Source organism: Pyrgilauda ruficollis, unplaced genomic scaffold (assembly GCF_017590135.1).
Source record: "Pyrgilauda ruficollis isolate IOZ18807 unplaced genomic scaffold, ASM1759013v1 scaffold33, whole genome shotgun sequence".
Lineage (NCBI taxonomy): Eukaryota > Metazoa > Chordata > Aves > Passeriformes > Passeridae > Pyrgilauda > Pyrgilauda ruficollis.
This window is the reverse complement of record NW_024524711.1, coordinates 4483677-4510435: the sequence shown is the minus strand read 5'-3', so window position 1 is coordinate 4510435 and position 26759 is coordinate 4483677. Positions and strand designations below refer to the sequence as shown.

The following is a 26759-nucleotide window of genomic DNA, read 5'->3' as shown; positions in this document are numbered from 1 at the left end:
TGAAATTGTGAAGGTAACAAAAAGATGCTATATTAGTACAGAAAATTTGAAAATAACCTTCAAGACAAATCTTTGCTGCTGAAGGGGATCGTTTTAATGTGATGTTTTATTCATAAAAAAATGAATGTATGGCTATATTCAAAGCTGAGCCTGAAATGTCTCAGAGCATTTGGACAAGAAAGTAATAGAAAGTAATTTGGACATACTGCATCTGTACAAGTATGGTTGTAGATATAAGTGTGCTCCAGACGAGTAGAGGTCTTCTTACAGGAAAAATGAATCGGCTACTGCAGTATCTGATATCTTTATCCTGTTAGAATTGGATCTCAGCTAGAGAATATACCAGTTTGATCACAGCTTCCTTCCTGGAGCTCCTGTTGTTCCATTAGTGCTTATTTTTTGTGCATAAAATACCTCTTAAAATCCAGTATATTATAGAAAATCTTATTTTAGAACTTCTGAGACTTCTGTCCATTAGATATTTCCTGAAGGAAAGCCTTTCTTTGGTCAGATGGTCTAAGCAGGAATAGCAGTACTTTTGCTTTGAGGCTTATGCTTTTCCCATGGAGCTTTACTGAGCTCTAATGTGCGTGGTCATGCAGTTCTTCCTTATAACTACTCAAAGAAAGAACATCCTATTCCTCACTCCTTTCTGAAGAGCCACCAATGGATTGTGCTACATTCAATTAGAAAATGTGGATATGCCACATATTGTAGAACATTCCAGGAGTGTTGACTGTGAATTGAAGGCTGACTTACAAACTTTTTATGCACTTTGTAAAACCTCAAACCAAACTCAACATCTGAATTCTTGGGTTAATTATTCACACTTTGATTCAAATAGCTTCATTTTAACAGGTAGTTACTCTGGTCTCATGCTTACTTCTCCCTCACTCCCACTGCTTCAGCAAACTCCTTCCCCTCAGCCTCTCCACCATCCCATTCTTTCTGCTCTGCTTCCACACTGTCCGTAGATCTCAAATATCCCTGTCCTCAAGCAGCTCTCAAATGACAGTCCCCGTGACAGGACGGAAGAACAGAGATATCTTTATCTTCCTTCTGAGAAGAAGTGGAGCCAAGAAAATATCAAACAGCTAATTCCAAGGCAAACTTCCAAGGTTCACAAAATCCAACATATATTGGTCAGTTTTTTCTGTCATCAATTTTCTCACAAAATCCAAGAGCTTCTGTACAAACCTTTCAAACCCTCAGGTGACTTCTGGAAATAAAATGACCCACAAAGAATGAAATGTGATTTCATCACTATGTGCCATCACCAAAAGAGCACCTTTCCCTGTGTTGTTCAGCCAATTGGCTGAAATCTGAAGAATTCCAGTTTGGCTCATGACAATTGTTGATTCTCTTTGTGTCATCCCCATTATTTGAAGGGCTTGTTGTTTTCAGTGTCATCTAAACACAACTGGCCTATGCTGTAATTAAACTTTGATCAAGTTTTTAATGGGATCTCAGAGGAAAACAGTATTTGACTAACATGTATTATTCTGCATGTATTAATCAAGAGAATTCTTGTTAAAATGATGGAATTTCACATAATAACTACTCTTCTTCATTGTTAATTACCAGAGCAGAAAAATAATAGAATCAGTTTTCACTGAAATAATACTTTTGGATCCGGAATATTCTGAAAACTTTATTTTAATGTTTAACTTTGATTCATTTAGTTTCAGAATACCATTTTTAGTCTTTTCTGAGGCACTTTAATTAAAAATACAATATCTCTCTATTCAAAAGTGGTCCCAAACAATAACAAAACATAAATTTATGACATTAAGCACTTGAATCCCTTAGGCCAGCTGTTCCTTATAAATCATCACTAAATAGCAATTTCATTACAATTGTTGTGAAATATTAGTCAGCATTTTCCTCAGAAATCTGGAAGATCTGAAATCACCAAGTGTGACACTTCTTAATGATATAAACATCGGCCAGGTGGGAACAAATTGTGAGTCAGATTAGGAACAAGGTGAGACAAGGTTTACATGGAACATGGTAAACAGATTATTTGGTAAACTGAGCCAATCTTTAAAAGAGCAAAACAATCCCACACCCACCTCCTTCCCCCAGTCCTGTAGGAACAAGGACCTGCAGGAGGAAGAGACTTCACCTAAGGCCTGATGTGTCTGTGCAGAACAGCCTCACTGCTCTGCAGTACTGAAGAGGAGAGACCCATCACACCAGGACTGATGCTGGAACTGAGTAGGGCAGCCCCATTTGCTCCCTGTGGCAGGTGGCACCAACAGGCAACTCTCTTCAGAGACAGAGGCACCCTTTGCCAACCTGACACACTCTCTGTCCCTCTGGTGAACCGAGAGATGATTACAGGATTGCTGCCACAGCCTCTTCACTAGCAAGTGCTGCAGCCACACGACCTAAGTGGCAGAAGGCAAAGGCAGGGATTGGCAGAACAAAGATCCACCTGCTGTGGGAGAAAGTCAGGTTAGAGACCCTCTAGGGAACCTGAAAGTGCACAAGGGACCTAATGAAATGCACACAGGGGTGCTAAGGAAACTGGAGCATGAAGTTGCTCATGAAGTTCAGCAAGAACCAGTGCAAAGTCCTGCACCTGCATTGGAACAATTCCAAGCACAAGCACAGGCTGGGCAGAGAGTGAATGGAGAGCAGCCCTGAGGAGAAAGACTTGGGGGTGCAGCTGGCTGAGAGGCTGAACATAACCCAGCCATGTGCACTTGCAGCCCAGAAAGCCAAATGTATCCTGGGCTGCATCAAAAGAAATGTGGGCAGCAGGGCAAGGGAGGGGATTCTGCCCCTCTGCTCCACTCTGGTGAGACCCCACCTGCGGTGCTGCATCCACATCTGGGGCTGACAACAAGACAATAACATGGATCTGCTGGAGTGAGTCCAGAGCAGTGCCACAAAAATGATTAATTAGAGGCATGAAACACAATTAGGATTGTTCAGCCTGGAGAAGAGGCTCCAGGGAGACTTTATAGTGGCCCTCCAAAACCTTACAGGGGCCTACAGAGAGATGGAGAGGAATTTTTTCACAAGGGCATGTAGTGGTGGGACAAGGGGGAATGGCATCAAACAGAAACAGAATAGGTTTTGATTAGATATTAGGAAGAAATTCTTTGCTGTGAGGTGGTGAGGCACTAAAATAGCTTGTCCAGAGAAGCTGCAGCTGCCCCATCCCTCAAAGTGTTCAAGGCCATGGATGGACTTTGAACAACCTGGTCTAGTGGAAAGTCTCCCTGTCCAAGGCAGGGGTTTGGAACCAGCTGATCTTTAAGGTTGCTTCCAATCCAAACCATTCTATGATTCTATGAACTAAGGCTACAAGGACATATTGCTGGGGTTCCCAATTTTAGAAGGAAGCTGAAGATTGCCAAAGTCTGGGAAAAAAAGCTAATGTGTCTTATACCTTCTGCTTAGATATAAAAATTTTTCCTTGTACAAAAAGTTTTTCCTTACACAAAAAATTTTCCTTACACAAAAAGTGTTCAATATCTACAGTTTATAAATTATTTATCAAATTTTAAAAGTGATTTGATTTCAGTGGATAAGTTACCCTAATGTAAAGAAAATATCCCCTAATAAAGGACTTTTAGATACACTGCTAAAGACACAGCAAGAAACAGCTCCTGGAAGTTCAAAGGAGAAACATTAAAATTAGAAATTAGGCATATTTTTAAACAGAGTGTGATTAATGACTGGGAAAAGAAGTACACAAAGTGGATTCTTTACTTCTTGTAGAACATGTAAGGTCATGCACTTTAGATAATAACAAGAATACTTTCAGCTATAAGCTAGAAATTACTGAGGAGGAGAAAGCTCTGTTCACATTAGTCAACCACTGTTTGAAAATAAGCTACCAGTGTGAAAAAAGACAAACACTGCCCTAGAATTCATCAGCTCAATTATTTCTAGTAACGATGGGGGAAGTATTAGTACGGTGCTGGTAAAGTACTGCTAAGACATCACTTCAATTATTGTGTGCAATTATGAACGCTTGTGTTCAAAAAAGATTAACTTAGGCTGGAGCAGCTGCAGAGAAGGACTGCTAGGATGATGAGAAGAATGTAAAATATGTCACAAAAGGAGACAGAAAGAGCTTGTTTAGAGAGAGGATGACTGCTATCACTAAATATCACAGGGTTGTAAAGGGGCTGTTTAAGCCAAAAGACAACCATGGTATAAGAACAAAGGGTTGAAACTGGACTTGAATAAATTTACTCTAATTTAGATCCTTTTTAATTACTAGGCAAATGAAGCATTGAAACAATTTTGCAATAGGAATTTAGGAGATAAATGACTATAACCAGCTTTAAGATGGAGCTTAAATCCACACACATTAAAGCTACAGCATCATTGTCACAGCTCTTGCAGCACCAGGGAGCAGAGGCAAACTGAAAGGTTCCCTCCTGGGGAGGGTTCCCCTGCACCACAGGGATCATGTGCCAAAATGGCCAAACCACCCCAAACTGAAGGGCCTGCTGAAACCAGCATCATGCTTAAATTGTGACCAAGCCTTGAGGTGATCTTAGTAACTTACCTTCTCTTAAAAACCAGAAAATTATATCTACCTACAAGCAGCCCTTTTTCCAGGTTTTGTGTTAATGTCAGAAATCTACTTTTAAAAACTAATCAGTCATTTATTTTTTTCCCAAGCAAATCTCAAATTACACTGAAAATGCCATAGTTAAGCAGACGTGTACCAAGGTTCTTATACAAAAAGGCAGTATTTAGATCATGCTGCCAAAAATAAGAATTACCTGATTATAAAAAGAATATTCACTGTTTCTCTTGTACTTTATGTGAGTAGGAAGCATTGCTTCAGCCACAAAGTCGGGTTAGCATTGACTAACAGCAGTTCAGCTTAATGTTGTCTGCCTTGTTTAAATAATCCTGCTGCAAGTGCCTTTCTTGTTGCATGTGGAGTGATGAAACAGTGCTTTAATAGCAATCTAGCTGTGGTATGGTCATACATTGTTTCCCAAACTCCTTCTGTTTATAATAAAAGGTCATTTCATTACACTGGCTTCCTGAAACCCTTCAGATTTATTATTTGTCTTCAGGGCACAAAAATACAAAATCTTATGAACACTGTAAGCTATTTCCCCTTGTATTAGAATATTTTTTAAACTACTTATGTCTTCCTACTACTTCTTGAATGCCTGCTCTAATTAGATTGACAGCTTCTCACTTTGTTATTCTGAAAGATGTAGGACTGCATTTAAAAAAAAAAACCCACCAAACACCTCAACAAACAAACTGCAAATAAGGTGGATGGAGATTTAAAGTGCAAGTTCTCTCATGTTTAGAATTATGACTAAGTTTAAGGAATTCAGTTTTAATTTAATAACAATAACAATAATATAGTTCAATATATTAATAATTATTATTATTTTTCACATGAGCAACGTTTCTTGTTCATGTGGTTTATGTAACCCAGAAAAGCATGCCTGCAATTATTTCCACTGAAAATATCCACTTGACTATATCCCATTTTTAATTGCTCTGGAGTTCATGTTTTTTTCCCTCTGGTGCAAGCACTTGTCTTCAAGATTTTGGGGAGGGGGTGTTTGTGACAAATAAAGTAGTAGAAATAGTAAATATTTTCCTTTACTAGGAAAACAAGTAAAACAAGGAGGAATATTTTTTCAATTAAAAAAGACAATTTAAATAAACACAAAACAGATGTTTTGTGTTTACTAAACAATGTCTACTAAATTTTATTAGAATATGATTCAAGAAAGTGAGCACTGCTTGAGTGAGTTGTAAACATCTTTTCATATTTGGGTGGGATTTTGAAAATAATTGGCATTGCTTTTGAAGATATTTATATTTCATTTATAATAAAAGACCTTGTATAAGCCCAGGAGACTCAAAATAAAACATGCCACAAGATTACTATTGGTAGTGCTGAAGAACCAAGACCCTCTCATAACTGGTCAGCAGATGCCTCTGTTGGAAATTGCAAATGAATTCAGTTCAAAATTAAATGCTTTCTGAGTCATTCCCTAGAGACTGGAATTCAGCCTTTAAATACACATGAGAACCCATCAAATGTGAGTCAATAAAACAATGCATGAAAAGCCACTTGTCCTGGCGAGACGCTTCTACACCAGCTTTTTAGAAAGTACTTCAGAGGGTTTGCAACAGCACAAATTCCACAGCCAGCATAAAACCAGATTGTGTTAACAGTAACCTTTCCTTCTTTTTCTCACCCTGTGCCAACAGGGTGACATTAAATACAATTTCACTTAAATAAATTCTCTTATTAAATAAAAAAAGAAGTTGCTCCATGTAATTTTAAAGCTGCGTTTAAAGGATACCGTAGCTGCACTGCACTTTAGCTATTCCCAAAGCTGAACTATGGAGCTGTTTGTTACCAAAACCAGACAATACCCTGAGTCTCTGAAGGAGAAAAGCCAGGGTGGGACTCGGCCCCAGGGCAGACAATGCAGACGTGCCCGCGCATGAGTGACGAGTCTTGGCTCCTCACAGACGGCGCAGGTCGGTCAGCCCATGGCATGGGACATGTGTCCACCTGAAAGCTCCATGTGCCACCAGCCAAAGAGAATTAACCACTTGTAGGCTGACCTCGCCATCTGTGGGGAAGGGGCAGGAAGGGCTCTTATCCAGAGTTTTCCTTTACTTGACTTAAACCGTAGTCCGTTCCTTCTGACCGATTTGTAAGTTTATGCTTTGGATATTAACTAAAGTAATTAATCAGCCTCCTGTGTCAGTCCAGGCTGGGGGATGAACAGATGGAGAGCAGCTCTGCCAAGAAGCACTTGCGGGGGCTGAAGGGAGAAAAGCTGGACATGACAGCAATGTGCACTTGCAGCCCAGAAAGGCAAACACGTCCTGGGCTGCCAGCCCAGCAGTGTGGGCAGCAGGGCAAGGGAGGGGATTCTGCCCCTCTGCTCTGCTGAGAGCCCACTGCAGTGCTGCAGCCACCTCGGGACTTTCAGCACAGGAAGGACATGGACCTGTGGGACCAAGTCCCAAGGAGGCACACAAATAATGGTCACAGGGCTGGAGCACTGCTCCTATGAAGCCATGCTGAGAGAATTGGTGCTGTTCAGCCTGGGGAGGACAAGGCTCCAGGGAGTTCCTGTGGAGGCCTTCCATTACCTGAAGGGAGCCCACAAGAAAGATGGAGAGCAAATATTTACAAGAGCATGTAGTGACAAGACAAAGGTGAATGGCTTCAAACTTAGAGTAGGTTTAGTTTACACACTAGGAAGAAATTATTTGCTGCTGAGAGTGGTGAGACACTAGAACAGGTTTCCCAACACCTGGAAATGTCCATGGCCAGGTTGGACGGGGCTTGGAGCAATTAGGTCTAGTGGAAGATGTCCCTGCCCATGGGAAGAGCAGTTGGATCTTTAGGGTCCATTCCAAACCAGGCCATTCTATGATGACTCTATGATCATAGATTTACCAGATGGAAGCCCTTTGCTTTAGGTCAGAGATACAGATTTCCTTGTATTAAACTTTTAATAGTCTCATAAGATACTTGAAGTGGACAGCTTTGTTCTCCTGGACTATTGCAGACTTCTAACAAACTTTATATATCTCTTATGATGCCAGCTTAGACCTTAAAAGCTAGATTTCTAGGGAACATCCCAATCAATGAAATTTAAAATGCTTCATATGCTATTAAATCAAAATCCTATGTAGTGAAATATCCTAGTTTACAAAGCCCTCAGTCTCCATGAGCCAGTCTGTCCCATCCCTCTGAATTGCTCCAATCCAGAGGGGGTTTGTTGTGTAAAGGGCTCACCACAACACCCTGCAATAACTGAATATGACAGATGTCTTTCAAAACTCCTTTGGATGAACTGCAGTGAGCATCAGAAAATGGCATCTCTAGAAGTACTTTGCATTTCAATCAGTCCTTGGAAAAGAGGGCACCTGAAGGCATGGTTGGATGTGAATGCCTGAGCCACACAGCCAAGGTTCCCAAGCTATACACAGCAAAAATGAAGTCCCTAATGGAAGGATGCTCAGAAACAGGCTGAGGAGATCCAGCTAGGAGTAAAGCACAGAAAAAAACCCTAAACTTTCCTGGTTTTAAAAACAAAACCCAAAAATGAGTAACTAAATTCCTCATAAATGTTTCCAGGATATGGAGAATGTTGCTGAATTTTGCATATGCCGCTCAACATATTTAAGTGGAGAACAAATAAACATTTGTTTGTCCCATGTTAAGCAAAAGTCGTTTAGATTATCACATATATGTGATAAATTCTTCAGGGCAAATCTGAATTCCATACTCATGCTTAATCTTTACCCAAACTTTCATCAGAAGCTAGAATGCACCTCTTTGATAGTCTCAGGGAAAATTGTAGCTAAAGCACATTCCAGTTTATTTGGTTGAACCCTTGGCAGATCATGACTGAAAGTTTTTAAAGGAGCTCATTACATCTTTGCCCTCCTTAAGCAAAGGTTATCACAAAGCTGCCTGTTTAAGTGAATTATGACTACTGGGTGGTCACTACTGCCTGTGATATAAATTATTACATGATCAGTGATAAGTCTGAACGAGTAGATAACAGCAAGAAAGCTCTACCAAGACCTTCATTATGGTATCTAAAAATAGCAAAATTACAGGGAGAAAATGATAAGCTTAATGTATACATGTGCTGAGCAAGCAGATGGCATATTTCAGGAAATTCACTATTCATATAAAAATTAAAAATTTAAGCTTAATCCTTCTAAAAATTAAAACTCGCAGGATGAAAGAGTTCTTAAAATTTTTTTTTAAATATAGACTTTTAAAATGTTCATATTCTTCATTTTAAGAGCTGGTGCTGTCAGCATTTATTGATTCAGCCTTCTAATAATTACATCATCCTTCCAGCATGTCAGAGACTGTCAAGGTGACTATGATGGCATATGACTGGAGTATGACTCTGGTGTCACAAAATATTTGTGTCACTGGTCCAGAAACAGACATATAGCAAATGTCAGAGTGATAGAGAAGAAAAATATTGACTTTATTAATAAACTGCTATGTAAAATGTTTCATCACTTGCTGTGATGCTGCCAAAATAGCCTTGTCAAGTAATTATCTAACTAGTTTTATTTAAATAAACTAGAGCTCAGTGAAAGTTCTTTGAACAACATCATATCTTCCCAAAACGCCACAAGATATTTCAACATTCAGCTATTTAATTTGATGCTAACTGGGAAAAAAATCCAACATTCTTGAACAGCTGCAAAGTATCTTTACTTTCCTACATTGACTACTTGTGTATCTGCTGGATTTCTTCTAAAGGTTGTTTTCCTTCAAGCACTCAAAAGCTCAAGCTAAGCTTTATGAAGATGCAACTGCTTTGGTTACAAACTGCACCAATTTTAATAATTACATTAGTTTTCCTAAGGGTTGAAATGAGGCAAGAACTACAATAGGTTGACTCATTTGATAAGTTCAAATAAATCCTTTAAGCCTTAAGGCTTTCAATATCTTGAAGTTATCATTTTGACCTAAAAGACACATTTCCTTTCTTTTCCAAGGCAGTGTTCAGATTACACTATGTCAGTGTTCAAATTACACTATGTCTAATATACAACCAAAAATAAGAAAACTCAAGCACCAGATGAACTATTAAAGTACTATACACAAATTTTGTTAAAGAAATTTAAAATAATCTTTTTTTCTCCCTCTCTTTCGAAAACTTTAAAAAGTAAGGTGCAAAGCCATACCCAGACTGACATGACCACACTGGAATTATGGAATTCATTTGCTAGTAAAATCCAGCAGAGCAGAATGGCAGAACAACCCTACTCCAAAGAGCAAGGACTTCACGTGAAGATCTGCACTTTTTCTTCCTGGGGATTTTATAGCAAGAATGGCTGGACTGACAGGCTCCTGTGAGGCGATGCTCATTCACAAGCAAGTGCATTTTAGATACTTGACAAATTTCACTTCAAAAGAACCCCGAATTTTTTAAGCTCAGCAGTCAGCAAACATCTCTTTTAGCTGTGGCACAAGCTGTAGGAATGACCTTGCCCGTGCAGAGGCAGAGTCCCTCCTCTCCACCTGCCAGCAGTGCTGGTGATGGCTGAGCTGGAGCAGCACAGGGGACTCTGCCCTTCCCTGCTGTGCCCCAGAGAGTGAGGAGCTGGACCTGCTCCCTCTGCCAGCACTAACCTGGGATCCTCCTTCTCTAGTTCATCTCTTTTAGCACCCAATAAAGATGCAACCATACAATTCACTCCCTAGAAACAGCAATCACCTTTCACTGGTATATTCTTGAAAATTAGGATATTCCTTTTAGCAGATTTGGAGCAGCTTTTTCTTGTGAACCATCTCTGAAAACACACAAATTATTACCAGTCACAACACTGACAAGAGACAAGCAAACAGTGAATTCAGCTGGTAGGACAGGTGATGATCAGGATTTAACAGAGGGCTCCATTTTCCTCTAAGCCTGATTTTTCACCACATATAATCAACTCTACTTCAAAATCTGGCAAATTGGCAGATAAGGGGGAAGCAGTCTGATGACATTTGTTTGTCATAATATGCCAGAAATTAGTTTACAAACTTGTCTTTGAAATTATGACAAAAACAATTTCCAATACCATTTCACATTTGCAAGAGGCTTCAATGCATCTTAATTGATGAAGTCCACGAGCTCAGTAAGTTTTGCTTGAATATGCTATCAGATCCTGACAAACACAAAATGCAAGGGGAATAATAGGCTTGGCACAGCCAGAAAGTCAGGAGAAAGGGCTCTGACTGACTGTCACAATATGGCAATGAGGCATCACAGAACCAGGCTCTGGACAAGAAGCACTGCAGGCAGGAGCACTGGCAGTGTAAAGTTCATGGGAACAACTGCTTGATCTATTCTTGAGACATACACACACAAAACACAATTTTAAGATGGCCCTAACTTTCTAGATGATGGCCTTTCCCCCCTACTTTATTAAAGATACCCCTCTGTTACAACAAGTTACCATGCAACTCCAGCCTGTCAGTCTTGCTGAATGTAGCTCTGAAAGCACAATGGCAGCATCTTTTGGAAAAGAAAGTATTTTGTTATTGTTATTGCAGTCAATGAAGGCTTAATTCATTTTTCCTTGACTTTTCTGCGCTATTATCTGTATTATACTAACAGTCATGAACAGTAAAGAGTGGGTTGTATTGTGCCAGCATGTCTGTACAGAAAAAAATAAAGAAAAAAGTCCTTGCTTTTGAGATCACAGTCTATCTGGTGAACAATAGGACAAATGTTATTGCTAAGAAAATAAAACAATAACAAAAGAGAATTGACATTTCTCTAATCAATGGCAAACGAGTGATTTACTCATTAAAAAAGCAGAGAAAATGGAATTTAAAGCAAGATTTAGAATCATAAAATTATTAAGGTTAGAAAACATCTCCAAAATCAAGTCCAACCTTAAACCAAATACTAACATGCCCACTAAACAAACATGTCCATGAAGTGACACATCTAATGATTTTTTTAACACTTCCAGGAATATTAACTCCACCACTTCCCTGGGGAGATTTTTTCAATGCTTAACCACCCTTTCAGTGGATGAAGTGAAGAAACTTTTCTTAATGCCCTAATCTAAACATCCCCTGGTGCAACCTGAAGCTATTTCTCCTTTTCCTGTTAGTTGTTGCCTGGAAGAAGAGACTGACTCTGACCTGGCCCCAGCCTCCTGTCAGGCAGCTGTGGAGAGTGATAAGGTCACACCCGAGTCCCCTTTTCTCCAGGCTGAACACCCCCAGCTCCCTCAGCTGTTCCACATCAGACTTGTGCTCCAGACCCTTCCCCAGCTCCACTGCCCTTCTCTGGACTCTCTCCAGCCCCTCAATGTCCTTCTTGTACCGAGGGGCCCAAAACTGAACACAGGATTTGAGGTGTGTCCTCACCAGTGCCGAGTACAGGGGGACAATCCCTGCCCTGCTCCTGTGGCCACACTGCTGTTCATGCAAGCCAGGATGCCATCGGCCTTCTTGGCCACCTGGGCACAAGCTGACTGTGCACCAGCACCCCCAGATTCTTTTCCAATGGGCATCAGCTTTTAACAAAAAATGAAAATTTGGAATATGTTTGTTAACAGCACTGTTACAAAGAGTTACTGTTTGTAATAGTAAAGAGCACTGGTTGAACACGGTACTTGAAATTAGGATGAAAAAAGGAGAGTGAGGAATAAATGCATATGTTTACATAGATGGGGGGGTGTATCTATTTATGTATTATTTTCCATTATTAAAAGAACCTGCAATTTGCACAGTTCAAAAAGTGTTTCAAATTACTTTCAATAAATATTAGCATAAATAAAAATCACCAACCAGTCACAATGAATATTTAATGTCTTAATACATTTTGAATTAACTCCTTACCTTATTGGAATCAGGAATATTCTCAGAGGTATGAGGTATAGCAAAAACACTGATCAGCTCAAAAACTTTTGCATCAGTTTTTTTACTACATGCATTTTAAAAAAAAAATGAGGATGCAATTGAAAAATTCACATTAAAATTCAATTATTCTCTAGTTTTCCCCACACCATTATTTGGTCACCCAGGAAAAAAAAAATGGATTAATATAAGATCTGAAAAAAAGTCGCTACTGAATAAATGCACTTGCTAAATTGGACCAAAATTGGCCCCAACACTTCAATTAGCATTCTGGTTTTGGCTGTGGAAAAGTATTTCTAAAGGCATTTTCTAGTTTAAAAACTCCAGGGGCCCCTTTGTAAGCACTGGCACATGGAAAATGCTCCTCGGTGTCTCCAGTGCAGTCATCACCCCAATCTCATCTGCAAAGCCTTGAGTGTTGCCTGTAGAATGAAACACTCACCTGCACCCACTATTCAGAGCTCACAAATACAAGCAATGTTACATGTGCTACACCTCTAAGAAGGATCATTCTCCTTTTCAGCCTTCACCACACAAATGCTACCAGGAGCTATAGGTATACTTAAAAGGTTAAAAGCTTGAAGTGTTTTAATGTCGTCTTCATAATGCTACAAAGATATTGAAATAAATTGTTGTCTAACTCAGAACTTCTCAACAGATTAGGCAAAATTGGATTTTGATGTCCAAGAGCTGCTACTGCTGCCATGGCTGGACCTGACAAGTCCAAGAGTAGTTGCAGAAAAGGATGAAGGTGTTCAGGGTTACTGGACTGGGTGTAACTAGACTAAAACTAGGCCACTTTAAGTATTTTCTGTGTAGGTTCCCTCTCCAGTTAGCTTTTTCTTCCAACCTTGGGGCATTGGTGTCTGCCTTATCCAACTATGCATGGGGAATTTTCTTCCTCAGCAGTTAAAATACTTCAGCAGTTTCTTGCCAGGAAAGCATGGGTAATTACTGCCTGTGCCATGGTAATGAATATATGTTGTATTAATAAAGCTAAAACCCTTTCCACAAGGCACATATGACAGTCAATCACTAGCAGAAATGGTCAACTTTTGGTCATGAAGACAATTAAGTAGTAATTAAACATAATGACACAGAAACTTTCAAAATTTTATCATCATTATGGTTTTCTTACATACCATTTGTAGGTGGAAGTATCTTAAAACTCAAATGTAAACTTTCTTGACCAATGTCAGCTTGGCATCAACTGACTACTTAATTGACTGTTAACAAATTCTTCAAGATATGACTGCTATACAGATATTTTATCTTCCTGTTAATTGGTAATTATACATTGGCAGAAAAATCACTGTTTCTTTCCAATTATTCCAGAACTCAGTGACTATTTAAACTTTGCTAATTAGCAGCGGAGGGCTGTTACATCTTCTGGGCAAATTGTATTTGATAATCCCTATTAAAATATACATGGCAGTAGTTGACTTGTAACAAAGAAAAAAAAAATTAAAAAAAAAAGAAAAAAAAGTGGCAGTTCAAAGGGTATTAGATACAGCACAAGGCAAATGGGGGCCCATTAAAATTTCCCCAACTGTTCTAATGAGAATGCCGAGGGTCATTTCTTCCTAGTTTACCATCTGTTTGGTTTCTGGCAAATATCTCTGGTGTGAAGGGAGGGTCCTGGAGCCCATTTGGCTTGTCACAAAATAAACCAGGGATCTGCAGCAATTTCAGTAAAAACTGCACTTCAAGATCAGTAGCATGTACATAGCTGAAAACTTTTTTTAAGAGCTGTCATTTATCAACTATTCCTTACTTTTTAGAGTGGTGAGCAAGCACAGAGAGACAGACTGAGCAGAGGGGATCAATTTTAGAGGCTCACCTAACAAGAAAATGCAACAGTTGGCCTTTTTCCATCTCACAATGTTAGTGGGGGATATTTTCCTTTATATGTCAAAATCTGAAAGCAAAACATTGTCCCAGAAGCATCAGTGTTTGAGCATAAACTGATGCCAAATCCAAGGCCTTGACAGCTCAAAACCACAAATCCTTTCCAGGATCAGGAGGAGCCTTGGGTGCCTCCAGTGCACAGTCCAGACCCATGTGCTGACAGAGCTGGGGTGCACTGTCTGTGGCACCCCCTTGGAGATGACACTGGGGGTGTCCCTCAGCCTCCCAGGCACCCTCTTTGCTTCTCCCTCTGGAGCTGAAACCAGTGTCAGGGGGCATCGCCTGCAGCAACTCCGTCCTAAGGCTGCTCAGAACCAAAAGGGATCCAGGACCTGGAAACCACCCCCTTCCTTTTCCCCAGTTCCCAACCCATACAGAAGCAGATCTAAATGATCCTTCCTCTATAAACTGAGAGGGGGTTTTGTTTGGCTATGCAGTCACATATGTAACCAAAATACTCAGTGAAGGATTATGTGAGGGCTGCTTTAATCCTGTCGAAAGGCAATAGAATAGTAAAAAGCAAAGAGTATAAGATAATTTAAGTGTCATTACACTATATGTGGTGATTGCTCTTTCCAGGATTTCCTCTAGGAAATTTAGTATTCACCATATTTCAAAGATTATTTGTAAATTTCATTTTTTTAAATCCCAGAGAGTCAATGTATTACTTAAAATATGTATGATGACCTTCATGGTATAGAAACAAAGAATTGCAAAAGAGAAAAGACTGCAACACCATCTTTCATCTTCTGTTTTTCTGCTTTCTAGAAGATGCAATTTCAGGCACTAAAATGTTTCCAGGTAACATCACCCTCCTAGTTGCTTATAAAGCAACCCACACAGTTAAACAAAACCTAAATTTCATGAGGAGTTTATGACCTCACAGTAGAATGGAGTTATCTGTTTTAAAAGATTGTAAATTACAAGTTGTTTAAATAACACAGAATATAAACAAAAAATTTCTGTTATCCAATTAGGCCTATGGCAGCACTTTCCAGTATAATCAGAGCTTGAAGTCCACTATCTCTACTGCTATAGACTTCCAAGAGGACCTTTGCAATTTAGATTGGAAGGTTAATGCATATATAAATGTTATCATGAAATTACTTGTTAATTCCGCATTTACTAAAAGGTAAACATCAGTGTAGTCATTATGATTTTGCATAAAATTAGGGGTTTGGGGGGCTTAACTAGAAAGGCTCATGTTTCCCACTGTAGTTTGTAAGAAACTAATTACACCAAACTTAAATATAATTTGTCATGTATTCATCAAGTGAAAAGCTACCAGGGAGCCAGAAAGCCTTGGGAAGAGCTGGAATGCATGAAGATGCAGTGTGAGTGGCAGGTCAAAGGCACGCTTTGATGTGCCAGCCCAGCACATCTGTCTGCTCAGCCAGCCTGTCACCAGGATCATCCTGTGGACTGAGACAGATTCGGGTCCTCAGCTCGTGGTGCTCCTTATCGCTGCTGAGGGATTAGGTTGTAATCTCCTGCTGTAATTGTAGGAATGACACCCTGCTCCCTGCTCTCCAGAGCACGCGGCTCTGGAGGAGCCACGCGGAATTTTGGTGCTTCTGCCGAGCTGCAGAGTGGTTCCCTATCAGCCACCAAGCCATTTATCCTCACTCTCGTTTGCAAGCAATCATTCCCATCAGACCCACCACCACTTTTGTAGCTTTCTAATATTGTTTCTAGTACTCCCACCTCTCACTTTCCTCTTTTATATTTGGGCTAATCCAGGCAGTAAGAGCCCCTAAATGACTGTGTGGGAGATTAGTCTTGGTGGGCTGATAAACCCCAGAGCACAGCCAGATGACCCAAGCACTCAAAAAAAGGCCAAACACCAACAAGAAGCCTCAGAGACAAAAGCAGAAGAAAGAAAAAGCACTGATGGATAAAGAGATCCCACAGAAGTCCAAAATGTGTCTCCAGACACAGACAGGGCTTGAACAAACTTGTGTGTGTGGTTTTTTTTCCCCTTCCTTTTTATGTCTATGTAGATTAATAAAGTGTTGTTTTTTTCCTCCATTCCCAAGTTAGAGCCTGCTTTGTTCTGTTCCCGGGTCACATCTCACAGTAACCATTTTGAGGAATACACCTTTCATGGGGGCACTAGCACTGTGCCAGAGTCAATCCATGACAGAGGGCTACCAGTGTGGCATGTGAAAGGAGACAACAAAGAGTGGGATTGCCCATCAGCCATCAATGCTGAAAGATGTGGGAGCATTTCCATGTACACACCACACTCATCAGGAAAGGAGAGTGGAAATTACACTGAAGAGATGCAGCTGAGAGTATCTGTTGTATCAGGGGGTCTAATGAAAAAAGAAACATTCTTCTTAAAAGCTACTTTTAAAGATAATTTCTTTGCTAAAGGACCTCCCCAGCTTGGTTTAGTGAAGTTTCAACACATTTATGTTTGATCCCAGTTCTAATTCTAGCTTTACAATTTTAGTTTTACCTTAAACTGAACCCAGAAAATGGTTCACCCTGAGAGAAAACTACTATTAATTTTTATACCCAAAACCTCACACATTTCCCCAATAAACTGTTAGAAGGTTTCCCAAATAAAAATTTCAGCAAGCTTCAAGTCCGTGGAAATCAGGAACTACATATTTTCCTACACAATATGTACTGAAGAATGAAGAAACCATAACCTTAAGAATGATTTTTTTTTTTTTCCCAAAGCTTCTTGACATGGTTAACTGTTACAACTGACAATGATTGTGTCTCCATCAAGTATCTTCCTAAACTGGTAAAGGACAATTGTGGTCACAACACAGTGGCTCATAGCACAGAAGAGACAATGTATGTGTGTTCGGGAGACTTCAAATTGTTGGGCAGTCTGGAAGATTATGATAATCTAGTGTGACCTCCTGTGTGAGACAGACAAGACCATTTCAATGGTAATATTGCAAGGAAGAAAAAACATTTTTCCCTGCACCATAAGCAACCACTATCAACCCAATTTCAGAATATTATTATGTTCAAGTTTTAGAGGCCCAGCTTTGCCCCTCCTCCCCCCATCTAATCTGTGATAAACCACATGAATCTTTGAATTGAGGTCTCTGAACCTGACTAGTCCTCAACATTAAAAAACATAATAATTTCTAGCAAGCTAAACCTGAATATCACAATCACTTGCCTCAAAGGAGAAACTGCTTCTTTGCTGATTGAAAATGATGACACAACAGATGGATCTGGGGTTTCTGGAGAAAGTGCTTTGTGTTTTCTTCAGAAAGCAAAACAATGTCACTCCCACCCACTATTTTACTAATCAATATATTAAACACTGTGGAGACTGCTCTATTTTTCTACTGAAAATGGTAGATTTAAAAATATTGTTACTTTTTAAAACTACCAAATAATTTTTAAAAGCATATCATTTACATGCTAAAAGCCTTTTGGAAGAGTCCAGCTTTCTCATCTCTCACTGCAAAGTAGAGATAGGAAGTTTTTGTAGCTCTTAGTCCTGGGAGCCATCAGTGCATCATAGATTAAGGATTCATATAAAATAGCATTTAAAAGCCATTGCCATTTTTCCTTCACTGCTGATTTTTTACTGTGACTTCAAAGACACTGCACAAGAGTATCATCTGTTACCAAACATTCAGATTGCTTTTTTTTTTCTTTTTCCAATATATATACAAGCTTAGAAAACAGCAAAGAAAAACAGCAAATTAAGATCATTTATTTAAAATATTTGTAAGTAACACTGTAACACAAGTGACCCTGCAGTTTGCCCACAGAAAACTAAATTTAAAAAAATAAATTCAGAGATGGCAGCAATTTTCCTCTAATACGGATGGAGACATGCTTAAGACAGAGCATCAGATCTCCCTAGGCATGAAATTTGAGAATTTGTATTGATGGGCAAAATGAAGCAGCTCCAACTCTGCATGACTGTTTTTGCATCACTTTGGTTTTTTGCATTTTTCCAGCTTGTAGCCTTGGAGCTTCTTTTGCATACAGAACACACATGTCACCAGTTTAATTGTTGGTTGTCTTACAGTGACAGAATGGTTAGAGTAACACATCAAGAGCGAGAGAATGACCTTTGGCAAATTAAAGGAGGCCACGTTGTTTTTTCTGTCATACATCACATGTTACTTTAATACCTGTCTCAATGAAACATCAGCTAGAATGGCCTTTTTCTACAAATGAAGATACACATTTAGGGAAAAATGCAGACATTCTTTGGAAATGCACAGAGGTATTTATGTTCATAACATTTTGCTAAATTGTTATTCTTAAATACTTAGTTGCAACTAAATATGACCTGTACAGTTTGCCCAGTGAGTCTGCCATGATCTCCCAATGATACAAACACTTAATTTACAGCAAGGCAGTATCTTGCCAGTAACTTGACCATCCCAGAAATTTCACATTGGTGAGTTCTTTCTGTCTTGCTTACTCCATCAGATTCTATCCATCCTGTAAACAGTACAGTGGGAAAGGAGAAAGAGCAGTACAAGTTCCCCCAGAAAAGAGAATCTTCCAGTGCCTTTTGCACAAGGCATGAAACACTTGTGCCAGCCATGCTCTTCCCTTTGAAAGGCTGAGCAGAACATCTGAAGTTGAACTGTGGTGTTATCCGCAGAACAAAGCTCTTCTCCAATTACCCCTCAGTACAGTTTTAAATAATGTGCTATTTACATTACATTCTTTCATTTACAAGCACATGTATGCCTGCTGGATGACACTCAAATGCCTGACCACTCATGCTCTACATGCTTTATAACAAAAGTAAGTACCATGAGAGGTTATTATGAAGAAAGTACTGAATTCTGGCCCAAGCAGACAAATTAAAATTAAAACACTTAAACGTGCTACTGCAAGTGCAGTGCAGTTGATGTCCCATATGACTGGTATCTGTTTTTGTACCTTCACTACAGATTGCTTATTAGGGTCACTGAGTTCCTCCAATGAGGAAGGCAATTCTTACTATTATTTGTAAGAATATAAAAATTGCTACCAAATAACAAACTGCAGAAGGTATAGCTGTCAATTACTTGCACAAATTTAGAAAGAATTATTTAAAAATATTAGTCCTTAGCACAGCTGGTGCTGCTGAGGGCTACAGCAGAACCTGAAATACATGATAATTTTGCAAAGCCTATCATATCCTTTTACTACAATCCTGCTTTTTGGACATGGTAGGTAATTGGGTGTATGAAATATCTTGACCAGTTTTAAGGAAGATGCTATTAACTGAATGGAAAAGTAGGTTGACATAAGCTTAAAGGAAACAGATTTTTAGCCCAAGAAACACTTAGGAGCTTTGGGCTAAATGCTTTAGTTTATACAAAATGTCACACACTTTAGAAATGGCTGCTTAAAACAATTTATCTGCTGAGGCTTTTCTTTCTTAAAATTTATATTATTCAGCATACTAATACCAGGGCTGAGCAAAGGTGAAGATGGTACAAGAAGCAATAAAAGCTGCCTAAAAGCTGCCACTGCTTTATGTCATTGACTCCCACTGACTTCCATGTATTATTGATTACTCAGTGTAAATTAACCTGTTCCGGTAATTGTCTTGCTACTGATATCCTCTGTACAACCAAGTACTCATCACCCTGGGTTGCAGAAGGTAAATTACACTGGACTTACCAAATCCAAAAGCACTGGAACCACCAACACTCTGGGAAGCCTGGACACTGGTAGATGTGTAGAGCCCAGTTACCAGTAAGCCATCAAAGAAGGTACTTGTCGAAATAGTCACTGAAATGGGAGAAATAAAATATGTGTAAATATTCAGGTTAAGATCCTATACACTTTCTGTGAGCAGGCTCTTGCTCTTGAATGGGATCCCATCATACAGTCCAGTGAATCCATCTGAATTTCGCCAATATTTATGCTACTTTTACTTTCAGTTGGTGCTTGGGAAGTTACCTTTGCCAGGAGCATAAACTACGTTATTAATGAAATGCACAATGAGTTAGAAAATAACACACTGGAATATATGGCTTGTAAGCAATTGTCCAGACATTAAACTGTAGTAAAAACAATGAAATAACCAGGATTATGGTACTGTTCTTTCTAGATCTAAATAGAGTGCCAAGTTACAGTTATCATGCTTATTATAGTATTGCACATTTAAATTATATGGGCATCTGAGACATTACAGATTGTGTGTATTTAAATAGCTCAGGAATGCATTTTTAAGAGATTCTTAAGCAATAGCAGAAAACATCCAAATAAAAACTACAAGTAACATTGGAATCTATACATTCTTTGTTAGAATTGAGAGTTATTGCAATATTTATTCAATTCTTGTACACATTCATTTTCATATTTTTACTTTGGTGTATTTGACAAGGTAGCCGCACAAGGGAAGCCAGTTGATGTACTCTTTTTGGATTTCAGCAGAACTTTTGATACTGTCTCTCCTAGGATCTTTCTGGACAGAATGTCCGGCACACAGATAGACACATCAATGACTCACAGGCTGGGCACAAAGGGTTACAGTAAATGGGGTGGCATCAGACTGCGGACCTGTCACTAGTGGGGTTCCACAGAATTCCATCCTGTACTCTCCAGGCCCTGTTCTCTTCCAGATCTTCATAAATTATTTGGGCACAGGCATGGAAGGGATACTGAGCAAGTCCAGAGACAGTACAAAACCAGAAGGAGCTGTTGACTCCTTCAAAGGCAGAGAGACCTGCAGAGAGACCCCAACAAACCGGAGGGCTGGGCAGTCACCAACCATATGAAGACCAATAAAACAACAAAAAGCTCTCTCTGCTGAAGAAGAGTCTTATTACTTGTAGCCTCTTACACTGAAGATGCATCCAGACCTCAGTTACCACACTCGTTCTGCTTCATACCTCAATCCTTTTTATTCCCTTAACTTGGAGAGATCAGTGCTTTTTGGGGATTGCTGATAAACTCTGACCACTCCTAAATTACATTCTTCCTCCCTGTATTTCCCTCTTTTGCTGGGGCCATCATGAGCCAGTGACTGGCCAGGAAACTGAAGCAAGGTACTCCAAGGTGACTGCTAGGACATTTATTGGTGATACACATTCAACAGAGAAACTGGTGGGTTTCTTAAGTCCTAGTAGCCAGTGTTTCCTCTGTGGTACACATTTGGCTTAAAATTAGTGTTTAATATTTTAAAAAATATTAAAATGTTGAAAGTAGCTTAATTTACTTTGAGCAGAGTAGTATTTACCATTTAATTTATTTTTCAACTCTTTGTATTTAATTATCTTATTTTCTTTGATTATTCAATACTACACTGAGTAAACCCTGAATCCAACTTTTCTGCTCCCATGACTCCAAATTTCAGTGTTTTGCAATAGACACTTCCCTGAATTCAGATGCAGGTTCAGAGCCATATGTTCATTTTTAAAGAACAGGCTACTTCTGATACATGCTAAAAGAACAGCAAAAAACTCTAGATTTTTTAAAAAATAAAAGATTTAATAAGGGGAGTAAAATAAAATCAAACAAGCAAACAATGATTTTTTTTTTCTGCATTTGATGATGAAGTGGTGAATAAATACATGACCTTTTCTTCCCTTTATTCCTTTAAACCAACAAAGAGGCAAAACATATGTTGAAAAGTACGCCTATGTGTTATTTTTGGAGACTTGGCAAAAGAGTCAGTGAAAAGCACTGATAGAAGGGCACTGGGCCAGTACTTTGCTGCCATTTTGTTTCCCTGTAGGGAAGCATCTTATTCTTTACTGGATAGGATATAATGCAAAAGCCTACTGTGAACAGGTGACCAGTTTCTCTGTGGGAAAGAAGTGATATTTCACAATGCCTGTATTTGACTTTGGACATATTTGTGTGACTGTCAACCCTCATTTTACATAAGCATGTAATAGGTCAATTTTTATTGTTGAAAAATTTCCAACACAGTATGGCTCCCTCATTAAGCCTCTGGGAAACTGCACAAGGCCTCTAGCACATTTTTTAAAAACAGAGCACTAGGCTGTTATTACACACGTGTCATACATTTTAGAATAATTCCATAGTTCTTCAAGAAAAAAAATTAATCACGACAATCTCAGTGATGATTTTTTTTTTTCCTACCCACTGGTGAAATACATCAAATTCCCATAAAATAAAAGAAAACACACAGTATGCCAAGTGATAATGACTAAGAACAGGAAAGCTGTGCTAATGCACAGCCCAGCAATAGGACTGTGATTTATACAGGGGCTAGGGCTTGTTACTGAGGGGTCCTAAATTCCTCTTCCAAAAGAACAAGAAGTTTCCCTCCACCAGGCTTTGTTTGTGCCTTTACACTGGCTCATGACATATGCAGTTGATGTCAAATATCTGGCACTAGAGAAGCAAGGACCAATGCCATGACCCACTGGGACTTTGGGAAACATCTGGAAGGACACAGAGCAGCCAGGGCCGGGCAGGCAAGGGGGGCTCTGGCAATGCCCCAACGCTGCCCCATGGCACCCAAGGGACAACACAGCAGCAGGTGCCATCTGCGAGCCCGAGCAGCACTGCTCCTTCCTACACGAGACCCTTCTTTGGGAGGAGAATTCGGTGAGTGAAGCAGCCAGGAGGCCTTCCTGTCCCTGGGATGAGTGTCTGGGCAGGGGTGTGCAGGACCCTGCCACCCCCAGAGAGCAGCCCCCCGTGCCAGCCCTCCCGGCTGCTGCACCAGGACAGGCAGGGATCCCCAGTCCCCTTGTCCCACCCCTCACACCAGGGGTGGCAGCACATAACCCACCCTGCAGATGAAGGTAGGGAGCCCTCAACTGCTTTGGAATAGTCCAGCAGGAGGAACCGAGAACATCTTCCCAAGAAATGCATTTTGGAGCAGCCTACTGATCAGACAATATCACACTGCAAATTTTAGAGGCAAAGGTGGTAACTACTTGAAGAGTTGCTGAACACTTCCTTCTATTTTCAGTTCCTGAGATATTTGCCGATATTTACTCCCTTGGACTACTTGGGTTGGTTTGTTTTTCATGGTGTCTCCCTCAGACTCATTTAATTATTTAAGGAAAAAGGAATTTCAGTCAAAATGTTTCATTTCTGAGGTGAGCTTAGAGGAGAATACGTTGCCCTGGATGAAAAACTCTACTGTCCTTTCCTTTCATCAACTCTTCTGCTCTGAAGTATGAGAGTGTTTCTCCAAGTTTGGACAAATTATATTTTATATGTATACACGTTTTAAAAATAATCAGAGTTCACATATGCTCAACAGAGACATTTTCATTTTTAGTGTCTAAATATTTCTTCAGACTCTGTCCTCACTTAGTACTCTTAGAGCACTCTCTGACTAATAAAAGCTCACTGAAAAAAGTCCCATGAAAAATATTTCAGTCCAGCTATACTGCTTTGTTGGAGCAGAAGTGCTTTGTGAAGATATCATATTTGATGATGTTTTGATCTGGAAAGTTTCTCAGTGTTTTAAAGCAGGAAGTCATATCTGCTGTCTGGAGAGAAAGGGGAAAGAGAGGGATCTTTATCAAAAGTCTAAGCTTTCTGTGAGAAGTCAATTCATCAAAATCCCACTTCTCAAAATGCTGAGAAATGTGCAAAATGTTACAAAGTTGTTCCAAAAGTTTGACCAATACCATCACCAATATCTTAAACTTAGGAGACAGAAAAGTAGACCTGAGGGCAAAAGTGAACTAGGATGGAAGAGGTGGTGACTGGAACCAGTACAGGGAATAAGGAAATTTTTAAGAAAAAATGGGGAGTGATGAGGGTGAGGGGACCACAGCTGGAGAAAGTAGCCAAGAGAAGATGACGAAAAGCAGATGGGATCTGCACCTGTAGCCTGGAAATCCTAGAAAAGTTCAGTATGAGGGTCTCACAGTAAATGGGAAGAGACTCCAGGTGTAAAACCCAACAGCAAAGTGTGGGTCAGCCCTACGGGCTGGTCAACAGCCAGGAAAGAAATCCACTGTCTACTCTTAGTCCACCTTCTAAATCAAGTGAACAGTGCATGATGGATATGAAACATTCTTGTCCACAAAACACATGGACAGGAATGCATGGATTAGTGAATAACTCCAGTTTATTTTGTAAGAGCCTAGGAAATAGCTCCATGAAAAAGAAATCATACTGGGGCTGGGAAACGCCATGGAAGAATCCTCTGGTGCTTTTTTGCCCTACCCTTCTTTCTGTACAAGGACTGCAGTCACAAAGTGTGTTTCTGAGAATCACGAGGCCCTCAGATCAATTTTCCACCAAAAATCACGGGGAGTTGCTGACTGCAGCTCCGGCACTCTCAGCACATACCTGCTGCTGTGCTCGGCTGCTCACAAGGCTGGTTTGGCAGCACACAGGCTGGCTTCATCCTGCCCAGGCCACCACCTCTGGGAAGCTTTGCTGCTACTTCCTCGGGAAGGGAGGGGATGCAGCAGCCTTTTCTGGAGAAGCCTTTCATTTTGCACAAGTTTCTGTGAGAGCCCTGGCGCTGGTGCTTCCCGTGGGACAAGGCACAGCAGAGCCTCTGGCAATGCCAGGAGCTGACATGGCTCAGGGAGGAAGCGGGTCAGGAAGGAGGAGGCTGGCAAACATGCTGCTGAAATTATACCACAGGTGGAGGTAGCAGCATAACAGGAAAGACCAAATGGAGTTTGAACTGTAGTTATAGTCAAATATTTTTAAGAAATTAATGCTGTTCTTATAAACTTAATTTGCACTCCTTTCTGGTGCTGTATGCCACACATACTGCATACTCTTACAGAAATCTATTAATCAGTGTAAGTAATTGCATACAATTTGCCTTACATTCTCTCGAGGGACTGATCTAGGCTGTTTTTTTTATTTATATTCAAAATACCCAAAGTACAGCCAGTGCATCTAAACTGTAAAAGTAGAAAAAGTGCCAGGTGGAGAAAAGGATCATCTCAGGAGACAGCTGTCACTGACAGGTCTTACCTATTTTGGCTGCTCTTCAGCACCAGCTGAATGCCACTAAGAGGGCTGAAATATACAGAAATTCCACAGAATTTGCAGCTGCTGTTGATGACAATCACAGAGTACAAGAAGGAATTTATAAAGGCAAAGATCTTTGATGCCCCACACACTTCTTAAGTGAGTCAAGACATAGCCACAGTGTAAAACTGCACTTCTGTATACCATAGAGAAAACAGAAAATAACTCTGGTATGTGAAATCACCACAGACAGTGGACTTTCTGAAATGGAGCTTTCTTTGATCAAAGCAATGACAGACACTTTTTAAGGCTCTTCTCAAGGTCAAAGCCAGTTAACACTGTAATGTTGCATCATCACACACCTGTGTCATGGCTGAAAACCATCCTCTTAGGAAATAAATTATTTATACTGAAGTAATGCTTTTGGAGTTTTTTTTTGGCTTCACTCCTAACAAAATACACCAGCCTCTGCAAGTCAGATATGCAATGGCACTGTTCAGAGAGGCCTCTGTCCCTTCACTGTGCTGCAGCATCCTGCCAAGGAGTGGAGACCATCAGCACAGCAAAGCCTGTCCATGCCATGCTACATCCACAGAGTATGCTGAATTGAAAGGGACCCACAAGGATCATCAAAGTCCAGCTCCTGGCTCTGCACAGCACCATGCCCAGGAGTCACACCATTACCCAAGAGCATTCTCCAAACACTTCTAGGACTCTGCCAGGCTGGCGCTGTGACCACTGCCCTGGGGAGCTGTTCCAGTGCCCAAACACCCCCTGGGTGAAAAACCTTTTCCTAATACTGAACCTAAACCTCCCTCCAGCACAACTTCAGGCCACTCCCTCAGGTCCTGAGGGAGGGACCCACAAGGATCATCAAAGTCCAGCTCCTGGCTCTGCACAGCACCATGCCCAGGAGTCACACCATTACCCAAGAGCATTGTCCAAACACTTCTAGGACTCTGCCAGGCTGGCGCTGTGGTCACTGCCCTGGGGAGCTGTTCCAGTGCCCAAACACCCCCTGGGTGAAAAACCTTTTCCTAATACTGAACCTAAACCTCCCTCCAGCACAACTTCAGGCCACTCCCTCAGGTCCTGAGGGAGTCACCACAGAGAGGAGATCAGTGTCTGCTCCTCTGCTGCCCCTCGTGAGGAAATCGTAGATTGCTATGTCCCCCCTCAATCTCCTCAACAAAGAGAAGATGTTCTTTGTCCCTTCCCAAGTTTATTCCCTTTTTTAGGCAATGGAACCTTTCTGCCACCCATGCAATGCCAACCGCAAGTGACCCATCCAGGCATGCAGTGCTCTCAGGGCACAGATAATACCAAGTCCAAATCCTTAAAATACCAGACGGCTCCTGAAATGCCAGCTACAGATTAAATTGCTAGTAAGAAGAGAATAAACCCCGATGCCTTATTTAAAGGCAACTGTTAAGACACCACAGTGATTAGAAATCTATAAATACTCAGGTAGAGTTTTACAGGTATGCTTTCCAAAGAGCGTGTTGATAAATGTACTTGTAAGTGAATGGTGGAGAATACTTTGCTACAAGAATCCAGAAAGTGTATATACTGAATTAAACCTTATTACTAAAAAAGAAATTTTTAAAAT

The 26759-nt window shown here is 40.3% G+C and overlaps 1 protein-coding gene across 1 annotated transcript in view; it reads right to left on the bottom strand.

The window, feature by feature from the left end:
• RELN (reelin) overlaps nucleotides 1-26759 on the bottom strand; it is a 276870-nt gene that overhangs the window by 210938 nt on the left and 39173 nt on the right. Inside the window, exon 2 of the mRNA XM_041474646.1 lies at nucleotides 19895-20005. Coding sequence (XP_041330580.1) covers nucleotides 19895-20005 — 111 coding nt within the window. The remainder of the gene's footprint in view (nucleotides 1-19894; nucleotides 20006-26759) is intronic.